The following is a 21,838-nucleotide window of genomic DNA, read 5'->3' on the forward strand; positions in this document are numbered from 1 at the left end:
TCATTATATAATCTAAAATTATTTAATATTTTAATAATGTTTATTATATTATTTAGTATAAAAATATCATATAAAAATAATAAAAATAAATTATTATACAAAATTTGTCATGTATATAGTAAAAACATCTTTTGACAAATATTAAAAATTTGAATTGCAAGTTGCTAAACAAATCTATCTTATAATCAATTATTATAGCACAAAATAACTTGTTAAAATGATAGTTACTATTTCCTCTTATTATATTTAGAAATAGAAATTTTTGACCTTACCAACGTACTCAAGTCAGATCTGACCCTTAAAATTTATGGATTGGGTAAGGTTAACCAATCTCAACAAACCGACATGCTAGATATGTTTCGAATCAGGGCTCCTCAATCCATTAGATCAAAAAAAGCATATATTATATATATTACATATGAATGGTAGATTTGTGGGATAAATGTGTGACATTGAACCAATAATTTATATTGTTATTTTATTTATTTTGTTATACCATGTAATTTAATCCAAAACTATAAAAGTATAACTTATATCGTACAATATGAAACTCAAAACTATATGAGCTTAGGCCCAGTAAAATGAGATGATTGGTTCGAGTCAAGTAATATTATGGGTTGAGATCGAATCAAGTAATATGAGCTTTTATATATGGTCTCAATGCAGCCAATTTAGTAGCTAGCGTACAACATAGCATGGTAGAAAGCTAAAATATATCATAATTACAATGGTTGTTAGTATAAACCTTTGTGTGAATTAAAGTTGAAGGCATTAATTGGTAGATCATTCTCCCGCATAACAAAGTTATGCGGACGCTCGTACATTGGGATCCATAACACGGAGCTCCAGTTCCTGTGGATCAGGGCACGCCACGTCTTTTTCGTTCCCTCCAAAAAGCGCCCTTAGACTCTGGACCGGCCACTACATTCGCGCCACTTGGCGTCAACTCCTGCGCCGCGGTCCTTCTCTTGCCCCCCGCCCTCTTCCAGCCTCAAGTTTATAAAACCCCGACCTCGGTCCTCTTATTTTATTTTTTTTCTTTATTACCCCCCGAGTCCGGGAAATCCACAAGAAATTATAGTGGCTGAGATTTCTCCTGGTCTTCCCCCAGTGCGTGTGAGAGAGAAAGCGATGCCCAGTCACTGGCTTTAAGCCTTCCGTTCTTCTCCGAGAAGCTGGCGCGAGACGCCATTGCCGCCGACCTCGGTCTCTCTCTCTCTCTCTGTCTCTCTCTTTCCCCCCTCCCTCTTCTTGAAGAGAGTTTAGTTTACCCACCTATAGATTCGATCGCTGGTTAGTTGGAGATGTGGGGGGCTTGTGGCCTGTGGGAGAAGGAAGAAGGGATAATGTGCAGGCGTTCTTGATTCGCCCATGGCGGTGCCCGAGGTGAGTTCTTGCCTAGGGTTTGGTTTTCCGTGATTTCTTGGTCTTTCTTGAGAAATTACTGGTTACGGCTGCTGATTTCTTGTTTCTTGATCTGTTTCTAGACCTTGACGACTGGATTGATTCGGTTTGGTGAGGAATTTGATGGTAGTGGTTTGTGGATTACTGGGTTGTTTTTATTGGATGAGTTCTTGAATTTTGTTTTTGGTTTCTTGATTTTGGAGTAGATTTTGTTGAGCTATGAGGTACTATTTCCGGCAAATGGAGCGACTGGTGGGAGACATGGAGGGAGGATTGCTGCTGTTTGTGGATGATTTAAACTCGAAGTGATCTGTGGTTATTTTCTTCTGTTTGCTCTGCGGAAATTAGGAGTTTTGGAAATGGAATCAAATTCCTTGAGGGAAGAGTTGGTTGTGAAGGTGAGTTATGGATATTTTCCCCGTATGCTCTTGCTTTTCTTGATGCTGAAAGGGATTTTTTTGGTTACATGTACGTCAATGGGAATATAGACTAGGAAGCCTTACACGATCACGAAGCAGCGAGAGAGGTGGACAGAGGAGGAGCATAACAGGTTCCTTGAAGCTCTGAAACTGTATGGGAGAGCTTGGCAGCGGATTGAAGGTTATCGATTCTGTTTTAGTTTCTCCTAGATTTTTTTCAAGATTTTCTATGGGAACTAGCCAAATTGGCTATTCCTTATATTCTGTACCAAGTATTTAGACATGTCAAATTCCCTTTATAAGAAATATAATGTATATAAAGTTTCCTGAAACGTGTTGTTTCACCCTTTTGTCTTCTGTGTTACAGAGCATATAGGAACAAAGACAGCTGTGCAGATTAGGAGTCATGCACAAAAATTCTTCACAAAGGTCCAATGTCCTTTTACCACTTATGCACTTGTTTTGTCATCATTGACAGTACAATTAACTAGATGAGTTTGTCTTTTTGGATCTTACATGGTTAGTTGAACTGGTACCAGGAACCATACTGGTTGGCTACCGTTTCGGTATGAGCTATCCAGCTCACCCTGGTTTAGCCAACTATAAATTCAAGCCTTTTGGAAAGAGAGGGCGAACCAGTTCCAACCGGTTCCGCTCCGAACCGAGCGGTTCGTACCAGTTCATGACATTTTCTGAAAATATTAGCTGAATCATGCCAGTTCCATGCTGGTTCGTTACAGAGTGAACCGGGTAGTTCGGCCTAGTTTGGAATTGCTCGGTTCAGTGGACCATGAGATCTTATGAGTTTTTCAAACCACTTTATATTAATGAGTCAACCTAAAGATTATTCCCTTATTTGAGTGCTGATAATAGATAAATAACTGAAGAATTTGCATTTTTAAGTTCATGCATTTTGCTGCTAAATATGCTATTTGATGTCATGATCACTTGTTATGTATCTTTCAGGAACATTTATCTAGTGTTCTGATTTTGTGAAGTAGAAATTTTTACAAACTGACAAATCAAAGTGAGGTGAACCATAACACAAGAGGTATAAGCTGGCATAATTGTATGGATTCCTTTTCTGGATAAAATAATACACAGTCATCTTCTAATGAAACATAGCTTATCCTCTTGTGTTGCATGTCATTGTCATCCTAACACAATGCTGACAATATATGAAAGACTCATGCTTGAAATAGTGATGAATGAGCACTTGCCAACTATGAACGTTAACTATTTTGTTAGCAAGAGTCTACTAAAATATGTTAAAATTGGAAACACATATATGTGACTACCAAAGTACGAACACAAAGGATCCAAAATGAAATATATATAAGTACTTTCCAAGTGTCCATCACTTAACACTCCCCAAAACTGTATAGGTAAACCATTCCTTATGGATGTTGACATTTGTGAAGTAATGCATTCTGTTGGGCTAGGCTAACTAATCTCTAACCTACACTTTTCCTTTCTCTTTTTTGAGTATCTTTTTAAAAGACTTCATATGAATGTAAATAAGAAAACCAGTATCCTATAATTTCTCAATATGACATACATATACAAGACATCACCTCAAAAATTTGCCATTCAAGAATATTTGTCTTGCATTCTATTGTGCTCACTCTCTCTGTGTTATTTATCCTCTTTTTACTATCTTTTATTTTATACTCTTTTGTCATTTTCGTTAAAAGTTCACTGTACTAGATAAACTTCCCAATACTTGTATTTTATGATAGTCTTGGGATACAGAACTTTCCTAAAAATATATCCTATACTTAATATGTATGTTTATTATTAAATCCTATGGCTTACAAGTATTAACTTGACAACATCTGTTTTTTTAAGAAATATTTGGTTAATTTTTAAAGAGAGAACCAAAATCTTGCGGGCCTTGATTACAGATAATTGAGACGAAGTATTTAGGTGCATTTATTGTGATAGGGTGACAGTTGGCCGAGCATCTGATGTTTAAGGACATTATGCAGTTAAAGAGTAATTTTGATATATCCTAGGGTGCTCAATGGGGTTGAGTGATATATGACAAGATGTTAAAAACCTAGGCAGTGACTCAAGAAGAAGACGCTGTATTAATAGATGTGGTTGGAAAAGGAAAATCAAAATTGAAACTTGTCATCATCACATGGAAGGTTCATATAACCAATACATTTTATGTGATTGAGTTAGGGGGCTTGAGGGAGAATGTTCACAAAGCAAGGGGTATAATTGTGGAAAGATAGAGGCCTTTAATGTAGACAAAGGGCATGCATGATTTTGGAGGTACAAAAGAGACAAGAGAACACAATGAAAACCTTGATACAAGGTTCGTCGAACTAGTGTCGTGACCTACACCGGTCTGCTAACTGTATGGTACAATACTGGTTCGGTATTATACCACATGGTATTGACTAGCATATCGATCATCTAACTGATACGCTCTTTTCTTAATTTTTTGTTGTTTCCTCGTTCTTTTTTGTTTCCACCTAAGATTTTAGTGATTTTGGTTGTTTATAATATGTAATTCTGACATTGTTTTGATAGATTTTTTATCATGAAATGGAATTGAAGAACAATTAAAGTATTTAGAAGTGAATATGCAAATAATACAACAAATAGAGTCGATTTAGTGTATGTAAAATATAAAACACATACAGTTGTCTAAACTTTTGTGGAGCTTCGATGTTCTTCATGGACGTCGGGATTGCGATCGTAATCTAGGCCTGGGATAACACTTCAAGATTCGATGAGGACTGTTGCATATTCCTTTGGCCCATAATGCATGTCTGTTGGATAGCCATTCTGATACCGATCCTCTATTTGATACTGGACTGGCCATTCGAAGATTGTTTGCAGCGAATTCGACCCGTAAGCTACATGAGGTTGTGGACGATAGTATATACTCGAACACGATATCTCAGATAAAGGATGCTATGCAGGTCGTAGCCTTGTTATGTAGAATAGGATCCAGTGTACGACTTCGATCTAGACATGCCTAGGAACCCTACTCCACATGCGAGGTCAACTACAGTATTAGCATCATTTCCCAAACAACATTGAGAGATTTGTCTTCTGTATGCAATGGTATCCTTACTAGATTGTGCACTGTGGTTCCTATCCTGTGTATCATGAGTGAATTGGGACTCGCCTATGAATCAAAACTATGCTGGAATTGTGAGCCATACACTATCGTGCCATGTCTATCGCTACCTCCTTAGGCACCAGATGCGTCATCACTCGAACTCTCATCATCGCTAGTATCGCAGGATGATCTAGGCAACCAGTTATTTGAGGGCTCAACCATACAAGTTTGCTTGGATTGACAACACTTCTATTCTAGTAACTAGAAGATGTCTTTTGTCCCCTATTCTACTAGTGCTTACAAAGATTCTATATAGTGTGATGTGATTCCTATGAAAGTTACTCATATTTTTCTTGGTCGACCTTGGCTTTATGATCAAGATGTGCAACATTTTGGTAAAGAAAAGACTTATACTTTTTTTTTAGGTAGGAAAATGATTGTTTTGAAGCCTATGACTACAACTAAGATGGAGAAATTTAAGGAGCAGGTTCCAAGGTTGTTGAAAAGAAGAAATTTGGTGAGCCAAAGGCTCCAGTAGTCCAGTTGTTGCTGAAAATACGAAAATGCACCTCACTATGCTAACCAAGAAGTACTTTCAAGTTGAGAGCAAGGAATCAAGTGTTATTTGTGCTGTAGTAGCTCAAGAAGTGAAAGAAACAACTGCTGGTTATGACTTAGAGATGCCTTCGGAAGTAACTAAGTTGCTGTTCGAGTTTTCTGATGTAGTACCTGAACAGTTGCCTAATGAACTCCTTCCTTTGCAGAATATTCAGCATGCTAAAGATCTTATACCTGGGTCTTAATTGCCTAACCTTCCCGCCTATTGCATGAATCCAAGTGAGCATACTCAACTCAAAAGACAAGTGGAAGAGCTGCTGTCTAAGTGACATATTCGTGAAAGTTTGAGTCCATGTGTTGTTCTTGCTTTACTTACCCCAAAGAATGGTTCTTGGCATATGTGTGTCGATAGCCGAGATATTAAGATGATTATTGACAAGTGTTCGTTTCCGCTTCCTCATCTTGATGATATGTTGGATGTTATGGGTAGTTCTACTATCTTTTCAAAGATAAATTTGAAGAGTGGCTATCATCAAACCCACATAAGGTCTAGTGATGAATGGAAAACAGCTTTTAAGACCAAGGATGGCCTCTAGGAGATGCTGATCATGCCTTTTGGCCTTTCTAATTCCCCTAGAACATTAATGCACTTCATGGTTCATGTATTGCAATCCTTTATTGGCCACTTTGTGGTTTCTTATTTTGATGATATTTTGATATATCGTAAGACCAAAGAGGAGCACATCTCTCATGTACAAGTAATGAGAGTTCTTTGCCAAGAGTAGTTTTAGATAAATTTGAGGAAGTATTCATTTATGACTTGTGTGTTGCCTTTTTGGGTTTTGCTATTTCTTTTAAAAGAGTGGAGGTTGATCTGGAAAAGTCAGAGCTATTCAAGAGTGGACTGTTCCTTCTACTCTGCATGGAATTTGAAGTTTTCATATGTTAGCTACATTCTACGATGTTTCATCAAAAATTGCTGCACTTTAATGGCTCTAATCACTAATTGCATGAAGAAAGGACAGTTGTTTGGACCAAGGCAACAACAAAGGCATTTGAACAAGTTAAGAAAAGGATGATTGAAGCATCTGTTTTTCACCTTTTGGATTTTTTCTAAGGCGTTTGAGGTGTCTTGTGATGCATCACATGTTGGTATAGTAGGTGTACTTAGTCAAGAAGGCCATCCAATTGCCTATTTTAGCGAGAAGCTGAATGAAGCTAAGCAAAATTATTCAACTTAGGATAGAGAATTCTATGCTATGGTTCAAGCACTTCTTTATTGGCGTCATTATCTTATTCCTAAGGAGTTAGTATTGTATTCCAACTATGAAGCTCTTGAATACATCAACTCCTAAAGGAAATTGAGTTGTCGCCATGGCAAGTGGGTTTTGTTTCTTACAAGAATATGCTTTTGTTATCAAGTATAAGGGTGGAACCGAAAACAAACCAGCTGATGCTCTTAGCTATATTGTGCGTTGAGTGGCACTAATTCTTGCTTCTATGGCTGTCTAAGTTGTGGGCTTTGATTTGCTTAAGAAAGACTTCTTCTTACAAGAAATTTAGCATTATATATGCCGATTTGATGGCTGGACAATATGCTGGCATTTCAGATTTCTCTTTGCATAATGGGTATCTTTTTAAAGAAACTCATCTTTGCTTGCCTATTACCTCTTTACATGAAGAAGTCATTAGAGAACATTCTAGTATGATGGCTGGTCATTCTAGAAGAGATAAAACCATTGCAATCAAGGTATGCCAAATCAACCGAACCGGACAGTATAGGGTGTACCGTACTATACCGGTTTGGTACCGATACACAATACGAAGGGTGTGGCAACATTCGGTATAGTGAACCAGCCTTGTACTGTACCGTACCGACATAGTGATAGGGTTGACACCGGTATGAGGCCGGTACCAAGATGGGATACCTTGATTGCAATGGTTGTGGACCATTTCTATTGGCCTAGTTTCAAGCGAGAAGTTGGTAGAAGTGTCTCACAATGTTGGAGTCATCAAATTTCAAAGGGAAGAAAGAAATATACACTCTTATAGACATCATTATCTTTGCCACATGAGCCTTGGCAAGACCTAAGCATGGACTTTGTCCTAGGGTTGCCAAAGTCTCCTAGGGGTCATGATTATGTTCTTGTGGTTGTGGATCACCTATTCTAAGATGGCTCACTATATTCCTTGTTCGAAGACTCTCATTGCTTTCTGTTGTGCTAAACTCTTCTTTAAGAAAGTTGTTCTTCCAAGGTCCGCTGAACCGGTACTGAGACCCGTATCGGTCAGCGGACGGGCCGGTACGGTTCGGCCTACGAATAGTTCTTCTTCATGGGGTGCCTAAGACTATTGTTTCTAATCATAATATGAAATTCATAAGATACTTTTGGTGCACATTATGGAAGATTCTAAAAACGAAGCTACAATTTTCTTCTTCATTTCATTCACAAATTGATGGTGCAAGGGAAGTTGTTAATAGGAGTTTGGGTGGTTTGCTTCATTGTTGTGTTGGTGATCATGTTAATAATTGGGATCAGGTTCTTCCTTTAGCTGAATTTACTTATAATAGTTTGGTAAATGGAACTATAGGTCGTAGTCTCTTCGAGATTGTGACAGGTTCAATTCCAAGAAAGCCATTGGATTTAGTTCCTTTGCCGGTGTTGAAGCTGAAGCATTTGCCAAACATATTTGTGAGCTACATGATGAAATTGGAAGAAAGATCACTTTGAGCAATGAAGGCTATGCAGTTCATGCTAATTTGAGAAGATGGTTTGCTGTATTCAAAGAGACATGGTTATGGTGTGAATCAGACTTGAACATTACCCTAAGGGGGGTGCATACAAGAAACTTCATTCAAAAAGTGCTGGCCTCTACAAGATTCTCAAGAAAATAGGCTTTGATGCTTATATTTTTGACCTGCCCGAGGATATGGGGATTAGTAATATCTTTAATGTTGAAGATCTCACGTTATATCAAGGCCATGATGATGATGCACAACATGACACCCTTGGTTCTAGACTTCTACCAGCTCCACATTTGAAAAAGGAGATTGAAGACATTGTTGACCATCAAGTGGTTTCTACGAGAGGTGGTGGCTGCCAAAAGTATCTTGTCAAATGGAGGGGGTGTCCACTTTCAGAGTGTACATGGATTGCGGATGAAGAGCTCCAAAATGCTTGGTCATGATCTTTATGATAAATTCCATGCTTTTAACTCGCGAGAGTCGAGTCTTCTCAAGCAGGGGATGGATGATGGAGGACGTTGGCAGCAGCCATTAAAGACTTATAAAAGGCACCTTAAGGCTGATTTTAATGCTCAAGCCTTGCTTTGGAATGTGTTGGATGATGTGGGGTCATCTTGGGACCTTGCTTAGAGTCAGTTAGTTATTCTGGAATCTTAGTTTTATTTTGTTCAACAGTAGTATAATGCTGGTTCAGTTTTATTAATGTTTTCTCCAGATTTTATAGTTAGGGGCATTTTTGTAATTTTTCAGATTTTCTGGACATAGTTTGTTATATGGTTCATGGATCATATTTTAGGTCTATTTATCTTTTGGGACTTTATTTATAGTCTTTAGTTGGGTTTTATTTGTCAAGATTACAGATTTGTTATTTGGAGTCGAAGTCCTAATAGGAGTAGGAGTATTAAAAGTCCTTAATGCGGTCGTAATCTCTATTATTTGTAGGAAATCAAAATATCAGAGATTTTTATTAGCAGTTATGCTTTCTCTTAGAGTTGTGTAATATCACTGTAACCCTAGGTGTGATGTCTAAGGGATTCTAGGTGTGCTTCCCAGAAAAAAAGTTTTCTATCTCTTTTTTTTCTTTAATTACAACATCCTAAAATCTCAAACTTAGATCTAATTCTATCCTCACTAAACCCTAGCAACCAAAAGCAACAAAACTCATGGCAACTCATCCATCAATTAGCCTTTAAATTCACAAAACAAACAAAATTTTTTATTGTCGTTTTTCTACTCTCAACCCACATAAAACCTTCAAAACTTCATCTTTTTGCCTCTATTTTGCTCCCAAATAACTCCTCATCCATATACCAACATAAATCCTAGTTTCTTACATAATTTTCCTTCCCTTTCAGCCCAAAACAACCCATTAAGAATCCCTGAAATTTTCCTAACCAAGGCTGTTGTACATCAGTTTGGTATAAGACCTGAGGTTTGCAACATGTTCACGCGTCCAGGAAGGCCTTTTAGAGGAAGACTAACTAATATCCAACGACATAGGATGTTGTTCAGAATCATGGCGCAACTAGATGGAATAGCTGCTCTATTTGATGATGTTGGAAGCTGGATTTCTCAACCTAGTTGCAACCTGACAGTTGGTGCTCAAGTAGAAACATTGAATGTAACAATAATGCGGGATATGGTGAAAGTTAAGAAATTCGGCTTGAAAAACAGCAACAAAATCCTTTCCAGAGATGTGATTTGAGGGTTGTTCATGTGCAAGGAGCTTGTCAAAATCCTAATCTTGAGTGGGCTAGAGAATCTTTGGAAAGAGCTGGCTATGAACCATATGATACAACTGGTGATAAAACAAAGAACGTTAGGATGGATGTTCCAGATTTTGAAGGAAGGAATGATCCTGCAATATTCCTTGATTGGTTGGCTTCTATTGAGGACTATTTTGTTTGGTATGACATGATCGATGAGCAAAGAGTGAGATTTGCCAAGATGAAGCAGGTAGGCTTAGCAAAAGTTTAGTGGACTGGTACTGTTACTGAACGTGATATTAGGAGGTTGACATAGCCACCAATTAGTACATGATAAGAGATGAAAGCAGGGCCGACAGAATCGGTACCGGGCACCATATCGGTTGTCTGGCGGCATGAGTTGGTATGGGCCTGCACCGTGCCGTGCCAGGCCTGTACCGATATAGTAGAAGAGACGGAAGAGAGGGAGAACGAGAGAGAAAAAGAGAGAGAAGAGGGAGGCCAGCGGAGGGCTAGGGAGCCGCCAGAAAGCCGTGGAAGAAGGGCTCCGCTTTAATCCCCTGTTTTGTTCAAAATAGGGGCCAGAGGGGGCCTTTTATTTTTGAGATTTTTAAGTGAAAGTTGGCAATGGGTTTGCCGATTTTCACTTAAAAACACCAAAAAAAAGGGGCCCCTTCGGTCCCTGTTTCGAATGAAACAGGGGACCGGAGCGAGCCCCTCTTTCGCAGCTCCCTCCGCGCGGCAGCTCCTTGGCCTCCGCCGGCCGGCCTCGACCTTCCTATCTCTTCCTTTTTCTCCCTCTCCCTCCCTCGTTGTCTCCCTCTTTTCCTCGTTCTCCTTTGTCTTCTCTCCCTTTAGTCCCTGCCTCGTTTTCATCACTGGAACCGTTCTGGTTTGCACCCGGTATGACTCGGGGCGCCCCGAACCGTCCGGTTTGGGACGGTTCCACTGACACTGGATGACAACCGTGCTTCATGAAAAGCATATGCTAGCGAATTATCATGATAAGTTGTGCAAACAATTTGTGACTTTGAAGTAGGCAGCATGTCGGTGGCAGAGTATATGCAAAGTTTGATGACTTGAAGACTAGGAGCCAAGATGTGGAGGATCCCATCAATGCTTGGTTTATTTAAGGTTGGTTAGAGGCTGATATATGGACAACATTAATTTGACAACCAATTTATAGCGTGGAACATGCATTCCAGGTAGTTCTCAACATGGAGGAGTATTTGAGGTTCCCTAACACTAGAAAAATTAGATCTCAAGCTAGGGAGCCAAAGTTCCAAGGTTGTTGAATAGAAGAATTTGGTGAGCTAAAGACTCAAGTTGCTGCTGAAGATACGAAAATGCACCTCACATCCTAACCAAAAAGTACTTTCAAGTTGAGAGCAAGAAATCAGATGTTATTTGTGCTGTAGAATCTCAAGAAGTGAAAGAAATAGCTATTGGTTATGACTCAGATATGCCTCCGGAAGTATCTAAGTTGTTGTCTGAGTTTTTTCTGATGTAGTACCTGAAGAGTTGCCAAATGAACTCCTTTTGCGTAATATTCAACATGCTATAGACCCTATACTAGGGTCTTAATTTCCTAACCTTCGTACCTATGGCATGAATTCAAGTAGAAGAGCTACTGTCTTGCTTTATGTACACCAGAGAAGGATGGTTCTTGGCATGTGTGTTGATGGCTAAGCTATTAACTTGATTACTGACAAGTATCGGCATGGTACACTATACCATACCGAATTGGGCGGTACAAGGCGTACCGTATTGGTTCAATACTGGTAAATGGTATGGAGGATGTACCAACAGTCCATATGCCAAACTAGCCCTCCGTACCAGGCGTACTGACACAGTGACAAGGTGACACTAGTACAGGGCCTGGTACCGAGACAGCGTACATTGAGTATCGGTTTCCACCTTGTGTTGATGATATGTTGGATGTTACAAGGGGTGATACTGTCTTTTCAAAGATAGATTTGAAGAGTGGCTATCATCAAATCCATGTAAGGCCTGGTGAGACCAAGGATGTCCTTTATGAGTGGGTGGTCATACTTTTTGGCCTTTCTAGCGCCCCTAGCACATTCATGCACCTCATGATTCATATATTACAACCCTTTATTTGCCACTTTGGGGTTGTTTATTTTTTATGATATTTTGATATATAGTAAGACCAAAGAGGAGCACATCTCTCATCCACAACAAGCTATGAGAGTTCTTCGCCGAGAGAAGTTTTAGACAAATTTGAATAAGTGTTTATTCATAACTTCAAAGGCTGTCTTTTTTGGTTTTTTTGTTTCTTCTAAAGGAGTGGAGGTTGATTCGGAAAAAGTTAAAGCTACTCGAGAGTGGCCTATTCCTTCTACTTTGCATGAAATTTGAAGTTTTCATAGCTACATTCTATGATGCTTCAACAAAAATTGCAGCACTATAATGGCTCTGATCACTAATTGCATGAAGATAGGACAGTTGTTTTAACCTAGGCAACAACAAAAACATTTGAAGCAGTTAGGAAAAGGATGACTGAAGCACCTCTTTTGCACTTTCCGGATTTTTCTAAGGTTCGAGCTATTGAGGTGTCGTGATATTACATGTTGGTATAGGAGCTGTACTTTAGTCAAGAAGGCCATCTAATTGCTTATTTTAGCAAGAAGCTGAATGAAGCTAAGCAAAAGCATTCGACTTATGATAAAGAATTCTATATTGTGGTTGATACACTTCATTATTGGCAACATTTTCTTATTCCTAAGGAGTTTATGTTGTATTTCGAGCATGAAGCTCTTAAACACATCAACTTTCAAAGTAAATTGAGTTGTCGCCATGGCAAGTGGGTTGCTATTGTACAAGAATATGCTTTTGTTATCAAGTATAAGGTGGAACTGAAAACAAATCAATTGATGCTCTCAGCCGTGTAGTGGGTCGAGTGGCACTAATTCTTTCTTCTATGGCTGTCCAAGTTGTGGGGTTTTATTTGCTTAAGAAAGATTATTTTTCTTGCAAGGATTTTAGCATCATATATGCTAATTTGATGGCTGGACAGCATGCCGACCATTCAGATTTCTGTTTGTGTAATGGTTATCTTTTCGAAGGAACTCACCTTTGCTTGCCTAATTCCTCTTTACATGAGCAAGTAATTAGAGAATTACATTCCGCTGGGATGGCTGGCCGTTGTGGAAGAGATAAAACCATTGCAATGGTTGAGGACTGTTTCTGTTGGCCTAGTTTGAAGCGAGATAATGCTAGAATTGCGTCACAATGTTGGACTGGTCAAATTTCAAAGGGAAGAAAGAAAAAAAAAGGTTTGTACATACCATTACCTTTGCTGCACGAGCCTTGGCAAGATCTAAGCATGGACTTTGTCCTAAGGTTGCCAAAGACTCTTAGTGGCATGGTTCGCCGTACTGGCCCAAAACGGACGGTACGGAGCGTACTATACCGTACCAGTTCGGTATTGGTATTTGGTACAGGTGGCGTATTGATACTCGGTATGCCCAAAAAACTCTATATCGTACCGTACTAATACTGTGCTAGTGTGGCATTGGTACGGGGTCCGGTACCGAGACGGCGAACCTTGCTTAGAGGTCTTGATTCTATTCTTGTGGTTGTGGATCTCTATTCTATGATGGCTCATTTTATTTCTTGTTCGAAGACTTCCGATGCTTTCCATATTGCCAAACTCTTCTTTAAAAAGTTGTTCGTCTTCATGGGTTGCCTAAGACTACTGTTTTTGACTCCGATGTAAAATTCATAAGTTACTTTTGGTGCAGTTTATGGAAGATGCTGAAAATGAAGATACAATTTTTTTCAATTTCATCCACAAATCGATGGTCAAAGGGAAGCTGTCAATAGGAGTTTGGGTGATTTGCTTCATTGTTGTGTTGGTGATCATGTTAATAATTAGGATCAAGTTCTTCTTATGGCTGAATTTGCTTATGTGAATTAAGTAAATCGAGCTACAGGTTGTAGTCCCTTCGAGGTTGTAACAGATTCAGTTCCAAGGAAGCCAGTTGATCTGGTTCTTTTACCTGTTGATGCACACCCTAGTGTTGAAGCTGAAGTTTTTGCCAAGCATATCTGTGAGATGAAATTCGAAGAAATATTGCTTTAAGCAATGAAGGCTATAAAGAACATGCTGATTTGAGGCGATGATTTCTGTATTCAAAGGAGGCGGCATGGTTATGGTGTGAATCAGACCTGAATGTTATCCTAAGGTTGCATACAAGAAACTACATCCATAAAGTGCTGGTCCCTACAAGATTCCAATGTTTATATTCTTGACCTGCCCGAGGATGTGGGATTTTCTAATATCTTTAATGTTGAATAGCTCACTTTTTGTCAAGGCCATGATGATATGATGCACAACATGACACATCCATTGCTAGACTTCCACTAACTCTATGTTTGAAGGAGGAGATTGAAGACATTGTTGACAATCAAGTAGTTTCTACAAGAGGTGGTGGCTACCAAAAGTATATTGTCAAATGGAGAGGGCATTTGCCATCAGAATACACATGGATCACGGATAAAGAGCTCCAAAAGCTTGATCATGATCTTTATGAGAGATTCCATGCTTTTAACTTGCCGGAGTCAAGTCTTCTCAAGCCGGGGAGAGATGATCAAGGATGTTGGTAGCAGCCATTGAAGACCCATAAAAGGCATCCTAAGGCTGGTTCTAATTCTCAAGCCTTGATTTGGAATGTATTGGATGATGTGGTTCCCTCTTGGAACCTTGCTTAGGGTCAATTAGTCATTATAGAATCTTAGTTTTATTAGTTGAAATTACGATTTGTTATTTGGAGTCCAAGTCCTAGCCGGAGTAGGAAACTAAAACTCTATAAATAGGGCTGTAATCTCTCATTATTTGAAAGGAAATCTCAGGGATTTTTCCTAAGCAATCATGCTTTCTTTTAGAGTTGTGTGGTGCAATTTTAATGCTTGGTGTGATGCTTATGGGATTCTTGGTGTGTGATGCCTTCGGGATTCTCGGTGTGATGCCCAGAAAATCAATTCTTTTCTTTTCCTTTTTCTTTAATTACAACATACTAAAATCTCAAATTCAGATCTGATTCCATCACACTAAACCCTAGCAACCAAAAGCAACTAAACCTGTGGCTACCCAACCATCAATTAGTCTTTGAATTCATGAAACAAATAAATTTTTTCTTGTTTTTCTATTTTCAGCTCACATAAAACTCTCAAAATTTCATCTTTTTGCCTCTATTTTGCACCCAAATCACTCTCCATCCATATACCAGCATAAACCCTAGTTCTGACACAATTTCCCTTCCCTTTTAGCCGAAAACAATCCATTAACCATCCCTGAAATTTCCCTAGCATTAACCATCCCTGAAATTTCCCTAGCAGAGGATGTCCTACATTTTGGTATCAGAGTTGAGGTTTGCAGCATGTCGATCCATACCTTTTAGGAGATGACTGATTGATATCCAATGAGATGAGATGCTATTCAGAATCATGGAGCAACTAGATAGGATAAGCGCTCGATTGGATGATATTGTAAGCTGGATTTCTCAACCTAGTTACAACCTGACAGTTTGGATCAAGGAGAAACATCCAAATGTAACAATAATGCTGGACATGGTGAAAATTAGGAAATTCAACTTGAAAAACAGCAACAAAATCCTCTCCAAAGATGTGATTTGAGGGCTGTTCATGTGCAAGGAGCTTGTCAAAATCCTAATATTGAGTGTGCTAGAGAATCATTGGAAAGAGCTGGCTATGAACCATATGATACATCTGGTGATATCACAAAGAAAGTTAGGATGGATGTTCCAGATTTTGAAGGAAGGATTTGATTGGTTGGGCTCTATTGAGGAGTATTTTGATTGGTATGACATGATCGTTGAGCGAAGAGTGAGATTTGCCAAGATGAAGCTGGTAGGCCTAGCAAAAGTTTGGTGAACTAGTATTGAAGGTGATATTAGGAGGTTGAGGTAGCCACCAATAAGTACATGGCAAGAGATGAAAGCCATGCTTCGTGAGAAGTATATGCCAGCGAATTATCAATTTATCATGATAAGTTGTGTGAACAATTTGTGATTTTGAAGCAAGGAAGCATGTCGGTGGCAGAGTATATGCAAAGGTTTGCTGAATTGAACACTAAGAGCCAAGTTGTGGAGGATCCCCACCAAATGCTTGATCAATTTAAGGCTGGCTTAAGGGCTGACATATGGAGAGCATCAATTCGACAACCAATTTATAGTGTGGATTGTGGAACTTGCATTTCAGATAGTTCTCAACATGGAGGAGTATTTGAGTTTCCCTATTTCTAGAAAAATTAGATCTCAAGCCTGAGAGGCTACAGCTATAAGGTCTAATGAAAAACCAACTGTCTAAGCTTCAAATTGGCTTCATCCTCAGCATGGTCTCACAGCTACATTGCCTCCCCTCCTCCTCCCAATTAAAAGAACAAAAAAAGAAAAGAAAAAAGGAAGAGAAAAAGAAAAAAGCTTGCAAGGCTTCAGCTATAGCAAATGGGCTTTCAGGTACTCTCCATATGGGGTTTAGGTTGAGTCTTTGTAGTTTGTCCTTTATAACCAAGTCCTTTCAAATTGTTGTCAATAAGTGCTATTTGAAAGGAATTTCTGTAAGATCTTTTTCCATGGCATCCCAATCTGATCATCAAGGACGCCAACCTTTGAGCTCAAAAGGGAAAAAAGAAGAAGAGGAAGAAGATGGATACCTTCAACCTTAGGTTGTTAATGCTTGGCAAGCAGTGAAATTGAATGTATGAAACTTCATCAATCGAATCCTAGTGCCTCAAGTATGCAATTAGATTGGCAACATATAAGATTAGTCTGATCTTTACGCTTTTTGGCAAATCAAGAAAGTAACCATAGTGTCCAAAACATGGTTCACCGTATCAGCCCGAACCGGGTGGTACAGAGACATATCGTACTGTATAGGTTCGGTACCGGTATCTGGTATGGAGACGTACTGACATTCGGCACACCGAAAAGACCTCATATCATAGCGTACCGACGCTGGTGCGGCACCGGTTTCCTCAATTGCAACTTTGAAAGGTTCCAGTTATGAATCATCAAGCCTGATGCAAACAATTTTGACGTTTTTACCACGGCATTAGCTACAAATGCTATACTGTCTCAAGAGTATGTTGCCATCACCTCATATTCTGTTGGTGGGGGTTTTCTTTGCCCTTAAACTCAAGGATATAGCTCAAATTTTCTTGGTATCCCTTGCTTAGTATCAACCATTATCCATGTTATTCTTATCATGGACTCGGCTAGCATGATTAATTCTTTAATTGTAGGTTAGTATCTAACTCGTGTAACAATGACAACATGAAGAAGTTCCAAATGGCAGAAAAAAAATAAAGCAAAAAGGCAGAAAATGTCTTTCTTTTGGCTGTAGTTATGAAAGAGACGTCCTGGTCTTTCTTTTGGCCTTATTACTGAAAAATAATATAGCTTCACAACTTTTACCTAAATCCTCCAATGATTCATATTGTACTTTGTTCCATAACCAGCAGTCCTGGCTGAACCTACCAACATCTTAACATGAACTTTGTCTTGACTCTTTACATGCCTAATCATTTGATTAAAGAACACCCTGCATAGATGTTGAATGCTAAGGATGAAGTGTTTGGGCACAACAAAACTACACATTTAGATATCATATGTAGGAGAATGCCATATAGCAATAAAAGTGCTGCAAATATCTGAAATATATTAAGATCCTATGTACTTGTTTAAGAGAAATGCTACCTTCTGCAATTTTTATTTGTTAAATGAAGTACTAAGAGGTAAACTTGATGATTAAAAAATAATAATTCTAGAATCCTTATTTTGTTAGTAATTTTGCATATTTGCTGAACTTTTCACCAGTGGTCACTTGGGAATTCAAGGAAACGATAATGCTTGAACTATTAGGCAATTTGACAGTTCAGTGCTGTTGTGTCAGCGGTGTTAGATTCATCACTACATGTTGACCAACTTCAAAATTATGTTCCCAGCATCATACAGTCATTAGTATTTTCTTGGACTAGATTTATAATTAAAAATCATGTTTTGCATGGCTAACAAGTAATCAAATTGCAGTTGGAAAAAGAAGCTGTGCTGAAGGGCATTCCTCCAGAACAAGCTCATGACATTGATATTCCTCCCCCAAGACCCAAAAGGAAACCAAGCTCTCCATATCCTCGGAAGAGTTGGGTAGGTTCTGTCTCTCCAACTGGGGGTGCAATGAGCGACAAATCATCAAAATCTGTTTCTCTTGTGAGCACCAATAAACAAGTCTTGGACATGGGAAGTGAAGCACCTCAAAAGGCACACATTTCTCTCCCTTGTTGCTTTCCATTATAAAAGCTTTTCTATGGTTCATTATTGTCTTATTTGGTTTCTTCCCCCCTTTCCTAAGTTTTTACCCCTTTAATTCTTTGTTCAGAAATTTGCTGCAACTGTAACATTGCAAAAGAAAGAAGTTTCTGAAGACAGAAGCTGCTCAGAAGTTCTTAACTTCTTTCAAGATGCTCCGTCTGCTTCCATCTCTTCTGTGAACAAGAGCTCTTCAAATCCTTATACGTACATGGAGTTTGTGCCCAAGATGAAAGAAATAAAAGAGAGTACAACAGACAAATCTTCTGCCTCTGTTGAAGTGAATAAGGATCTAAACATAGATGGCACAGCCTATACCGCTCAGGAAATTCAGAGACCTGAAGGATTTCACATGGATTCACAAACAAATTTAGCTCGTGAAAAGGGTGCAGATACATCAAAGCAGCAAGAGAACCTTGGTTCATTATTAAGGGACGATATGCAAGGCAATTGTAGCAACTCAAAACAAGTTCCTGTGCATTTATTAGACAGAAGTGGTAAAGAAGTCGAGCAGACAACAGACTCTGATGGACATAATTTCACGGCAGTGCCTGGCCACGTGGGAGGAGCTCAAGAAAATTCCAAGTCATTCATCAGTCCTACGGTTTCTGCCACACCAAAGCTCCACAACAGTTCTGCAATGCCTTGTATTCACCAATCATTTCCTGCTTTGCCACCTTTTACCATGTTCCACGGCAATCAGGATGCTTATAGGTCATTCCTCAACCTCCCAACCACCTTCTCTAGTCTCATCATGTCTACCTTATTACAAAATCCAGCAGTTCATGCAGCAGCCAGCCTGGCAGCATCATTCTGGCCGTCTGCAGATGTGGATTCTTCTGCTGATTCAACTCCAGAAACCCTATCTGGGGGATTTCAAGTAAGGCACACGAACCATTCTCCAAGCCTGGCATCTATTGCTGCTGCTACAGTTGCAGCTGCATCAGCATGGTGGGCAACTCAAGGCCTATTACCATTATTCCCTCCTCAAATTGGTTTCACATTTAATCCAGCACCCACAACCACAATTCCCACATTGACTGCAGCCCAGGCTCCAGAATATAAGACAGAAGGAAAAGAAGTCACATTTCAGAATCCTGTAGCAGAAGATCAAGCTGTAAATCCAGATCAATCTATGGCTTTAAATACACGTCATCCTTCTTCTAAATCATCATCAGAAGCAGAGGATTTAGATGACAGTGGAAGTGGTGAAAGATCACATTGCACGGAGCTCAAGGCATCTAGAACTAACAAGTTTAAACCATTAGCAGCAACTGGATTTAATGATTCTGATGAGACAAAGATGGAGAAGAAACCTGATCGTTCTTCATGTGGCTCTAATACACCTTCGAGCAGTGAAGTTGAAACAGATACCATACTGGATGAGCATGAGAAAGTCAACGATGAAGCTAAACAAGCCTGTTTCGGTAATCCTTCAGCTGGACAGACTAACAATCGCAGATCTCGAAGCAATGGGAGCATTTCTGAGGAGGTTGTAATCTGGCAAATTTTCTAGTTCATCACTAGGCCCGTAACTATTGAACACCCATGACTGCTTCTCTAATTTATGTTTTGTTTGTCAGGGTCGACTTGCCTTCCAAGCACTCTTCAGTCGAGAAGTGCTGCCTCAAAGCTTTTCGCCTCCACATACTGAAGATACAATGGCCAGAGAGAGAGAAGCTATGACCTTGCCGGTCGATCTTAACAAGGCATGTGCAACAACGGATCTCAATCATCTTCATGGCTTTACAAAGGAGGCTTCAAACAGAAGCAATGATAACACTGGAAATGATTCTTTGACAAGTGAAATTGGTCAGGGGAAGCTGAAGTCTCGTCGAACAGGATTCAGGCCTTATAAGAGGTGTTCAATGGAAGCTAAGGAAAACAGGACAGCAGCTGTTGAAGAGACCGGTAACAAGAGGGTACGTCTTGAAGGGGAAGCTTCAACCTGATAGCATGGGTGCAAGAACTCGTGCAAGTCAGGTTGCTGCTTCTGGAATGTAAGTTTATTTTTACTACTTATGGGACATAAAGTATGTCATGGACCATGGTTTCGAAACTTATTTTACTGTATCTTGTTGTATTGAAATAATCACGCAGCCCCTCTGGAAGGCGAACTGCTTATAACCTTGCCTTTTTTCACTTTGACTCTCCTTTAAGTATTTTGTTTGGCATTCCAAATCAAGAACTCCTTGATCAAGATTAATGTCTTTGCAGCAAGCACCTTAGAGTTTTGTGCCTTACAGATGGCTCAAGAGTGCTCTCTCTTTCGATATGGTACTTATGATAAAGCTTAAATCTAGAGTGATCGATATTGTCTGGATTGGCATAAAATTACGTAAGACGTAGGATCAATGGTATAAGCTTAAAAGCTATTGGTTCCAATTTTTCAAGGATAAAGCAGACTATAAGGCAGTTATCTTTGTTCCACCTTGTTAGAACTTGGAAATATCAGATGGAACTAGAATTGCAGCTGCAAACGTCAACATGTACAGATCATCTCAAGGAGAAGCATATGGATAAACTTTGTTTGGTGGCGCTGAGGTCCTCAGGCAATTATTCATTTTTATCTCTTTGTTCCCTATTTCATGATATTCTACTAGAAAGCATCTATAAATTCTTTAAATAATAACAATAACTAGAGAAAAATGAAAAGAGATTTGACCATGATTGTCGATTTTTTTGGTGCCCTGCAGTTCATCAAATTCTTTTATAAGCAGGGTCTAACTTTGATTTTCCTTGGAGATATGGTAGAGACGTTGTCTAGGGGAGAGGTAATTTATCGGTTTTTTGCCATAAAAGAATTCCAAAATACCTTGAGAAATTTTCAGCCAAGTCATAAAAGGTGATACCTACAATTTAAACTTAAAACAATTTTTGTTCTACAAACATTCAAGGTGACAATATAATCTTTTCTTTTGCCGCCGCTATTTAGCTAGATGGTCATTTCTCTCTTGTTAGAATCCTGATTAGTTGGTTTCTAGTAGCATTTGGAAACACTTTGAAAGATTAGAAAGATGCTTTTAGCCTTAGCTTCATTGACAATGTACAGTCATGTACTCCTCTTTTTTTTTTTGATAAATCGGATTTATTATACCAGTCTAATGCAAATATATCCGTGAGAATTATAAGATAAAATATCCGGCAATTCAGAAGAAACTAGTCATGTACTGATTTTGGTTAGATACATTTAAACTTCAAATCCTCTTGACTCACCTCCCATGTCACAGAAGTCAGTATCAATGTGAACTAAAATTAGCAAATATCAAGGCGAGAACAGATAGAATACAAAAAAAGTTCAGTTTACGCTTTCACTCAGATTATCATATTTGTAATTGCATACTAATTTCTTCAACATTAGATACCAATACTAAATACTTCTCAAATACTGCAGAGTTAAGCAATTGTGTGATTCTCTATCTTATCTAAGTGTACTGCCAAATTCGGGCAAGCATGTCCATCACAATGGATCAAAACAGGGCTCTTCATCCTAATCCCTTGTTACCACAAAAGAAACACTTCAGGGATCTATTTATAACCAAAGGAAGCTTTTTTAGTGTCTAGTTTATAACCATAGA

General features: G+C 39.0%; 1 protein-coding gene across 4 annotated transcripts; it reads left to right on the top strand.

The window, feature by feature from the left end:
* The first annotated feature begins 1,009 nt into the window (after positions 1–1,009).
* LOC103722574 (protein CCA1-like) lies at positions 1,010–20,402 on the top strand. 4 transcript variants are annotated; one of them, XM_008813175.6, is made up of 8 exons: positions 1,010–1,386; positions 1,488–1,515; positions 1,611–1,802; positions 1,893–2,004; positions 2,191–2,252; positions 17,985–18,212; positions 18,331–19,752; positions 19,844–20,402. In XM_008813175.6, exons 3-8 carry the CDS (start codon positions 1,764–1,766, stop codon positions 20,210–20,212), a joined length of 2,232 nt encoding a protein of 743 aa, XP_008811397.3. In that variant the 5' UTR covers positions 1,010–1,386; positions 1,488–1,515; positions 1,611–1,763; the 3' UTR covers positions 20,213–20,402. The 4 variants fall into 4 exon arrangements, with proteins under 4 accessions (XP_008811397.3, XP_008811398.3, XP_026666376.3 ...); XM_008813176.6 differs by having other exon boundaries at positions 1,078–1,386; positions 1,488–1,530; XM_026810575.4 differs by lacking the exon at positions 2,191–2,252 and having other exon boundaries at positions 1,078–1,386.
* Positions 20,403–21,838: the final 1,436 nt, after the last annotated feature.

Source organism: Phoenix dactylifera, chromosome 10 (genome assembly GCF_051530095.1).
Source record: "Phoenix dactylifera cultivar Ajwa chromosome 10, Ajwa_hap1_PhDact_Kaust_v1.1, whole genome shotgun sequence".
Classification (NCBI taxonomy): Eukaryota; Viridiplantae; Streptophyta; class Magnoliopsida; order Arecales; family Arecaceae; genus Phoenix; species Phoenix dactylifera.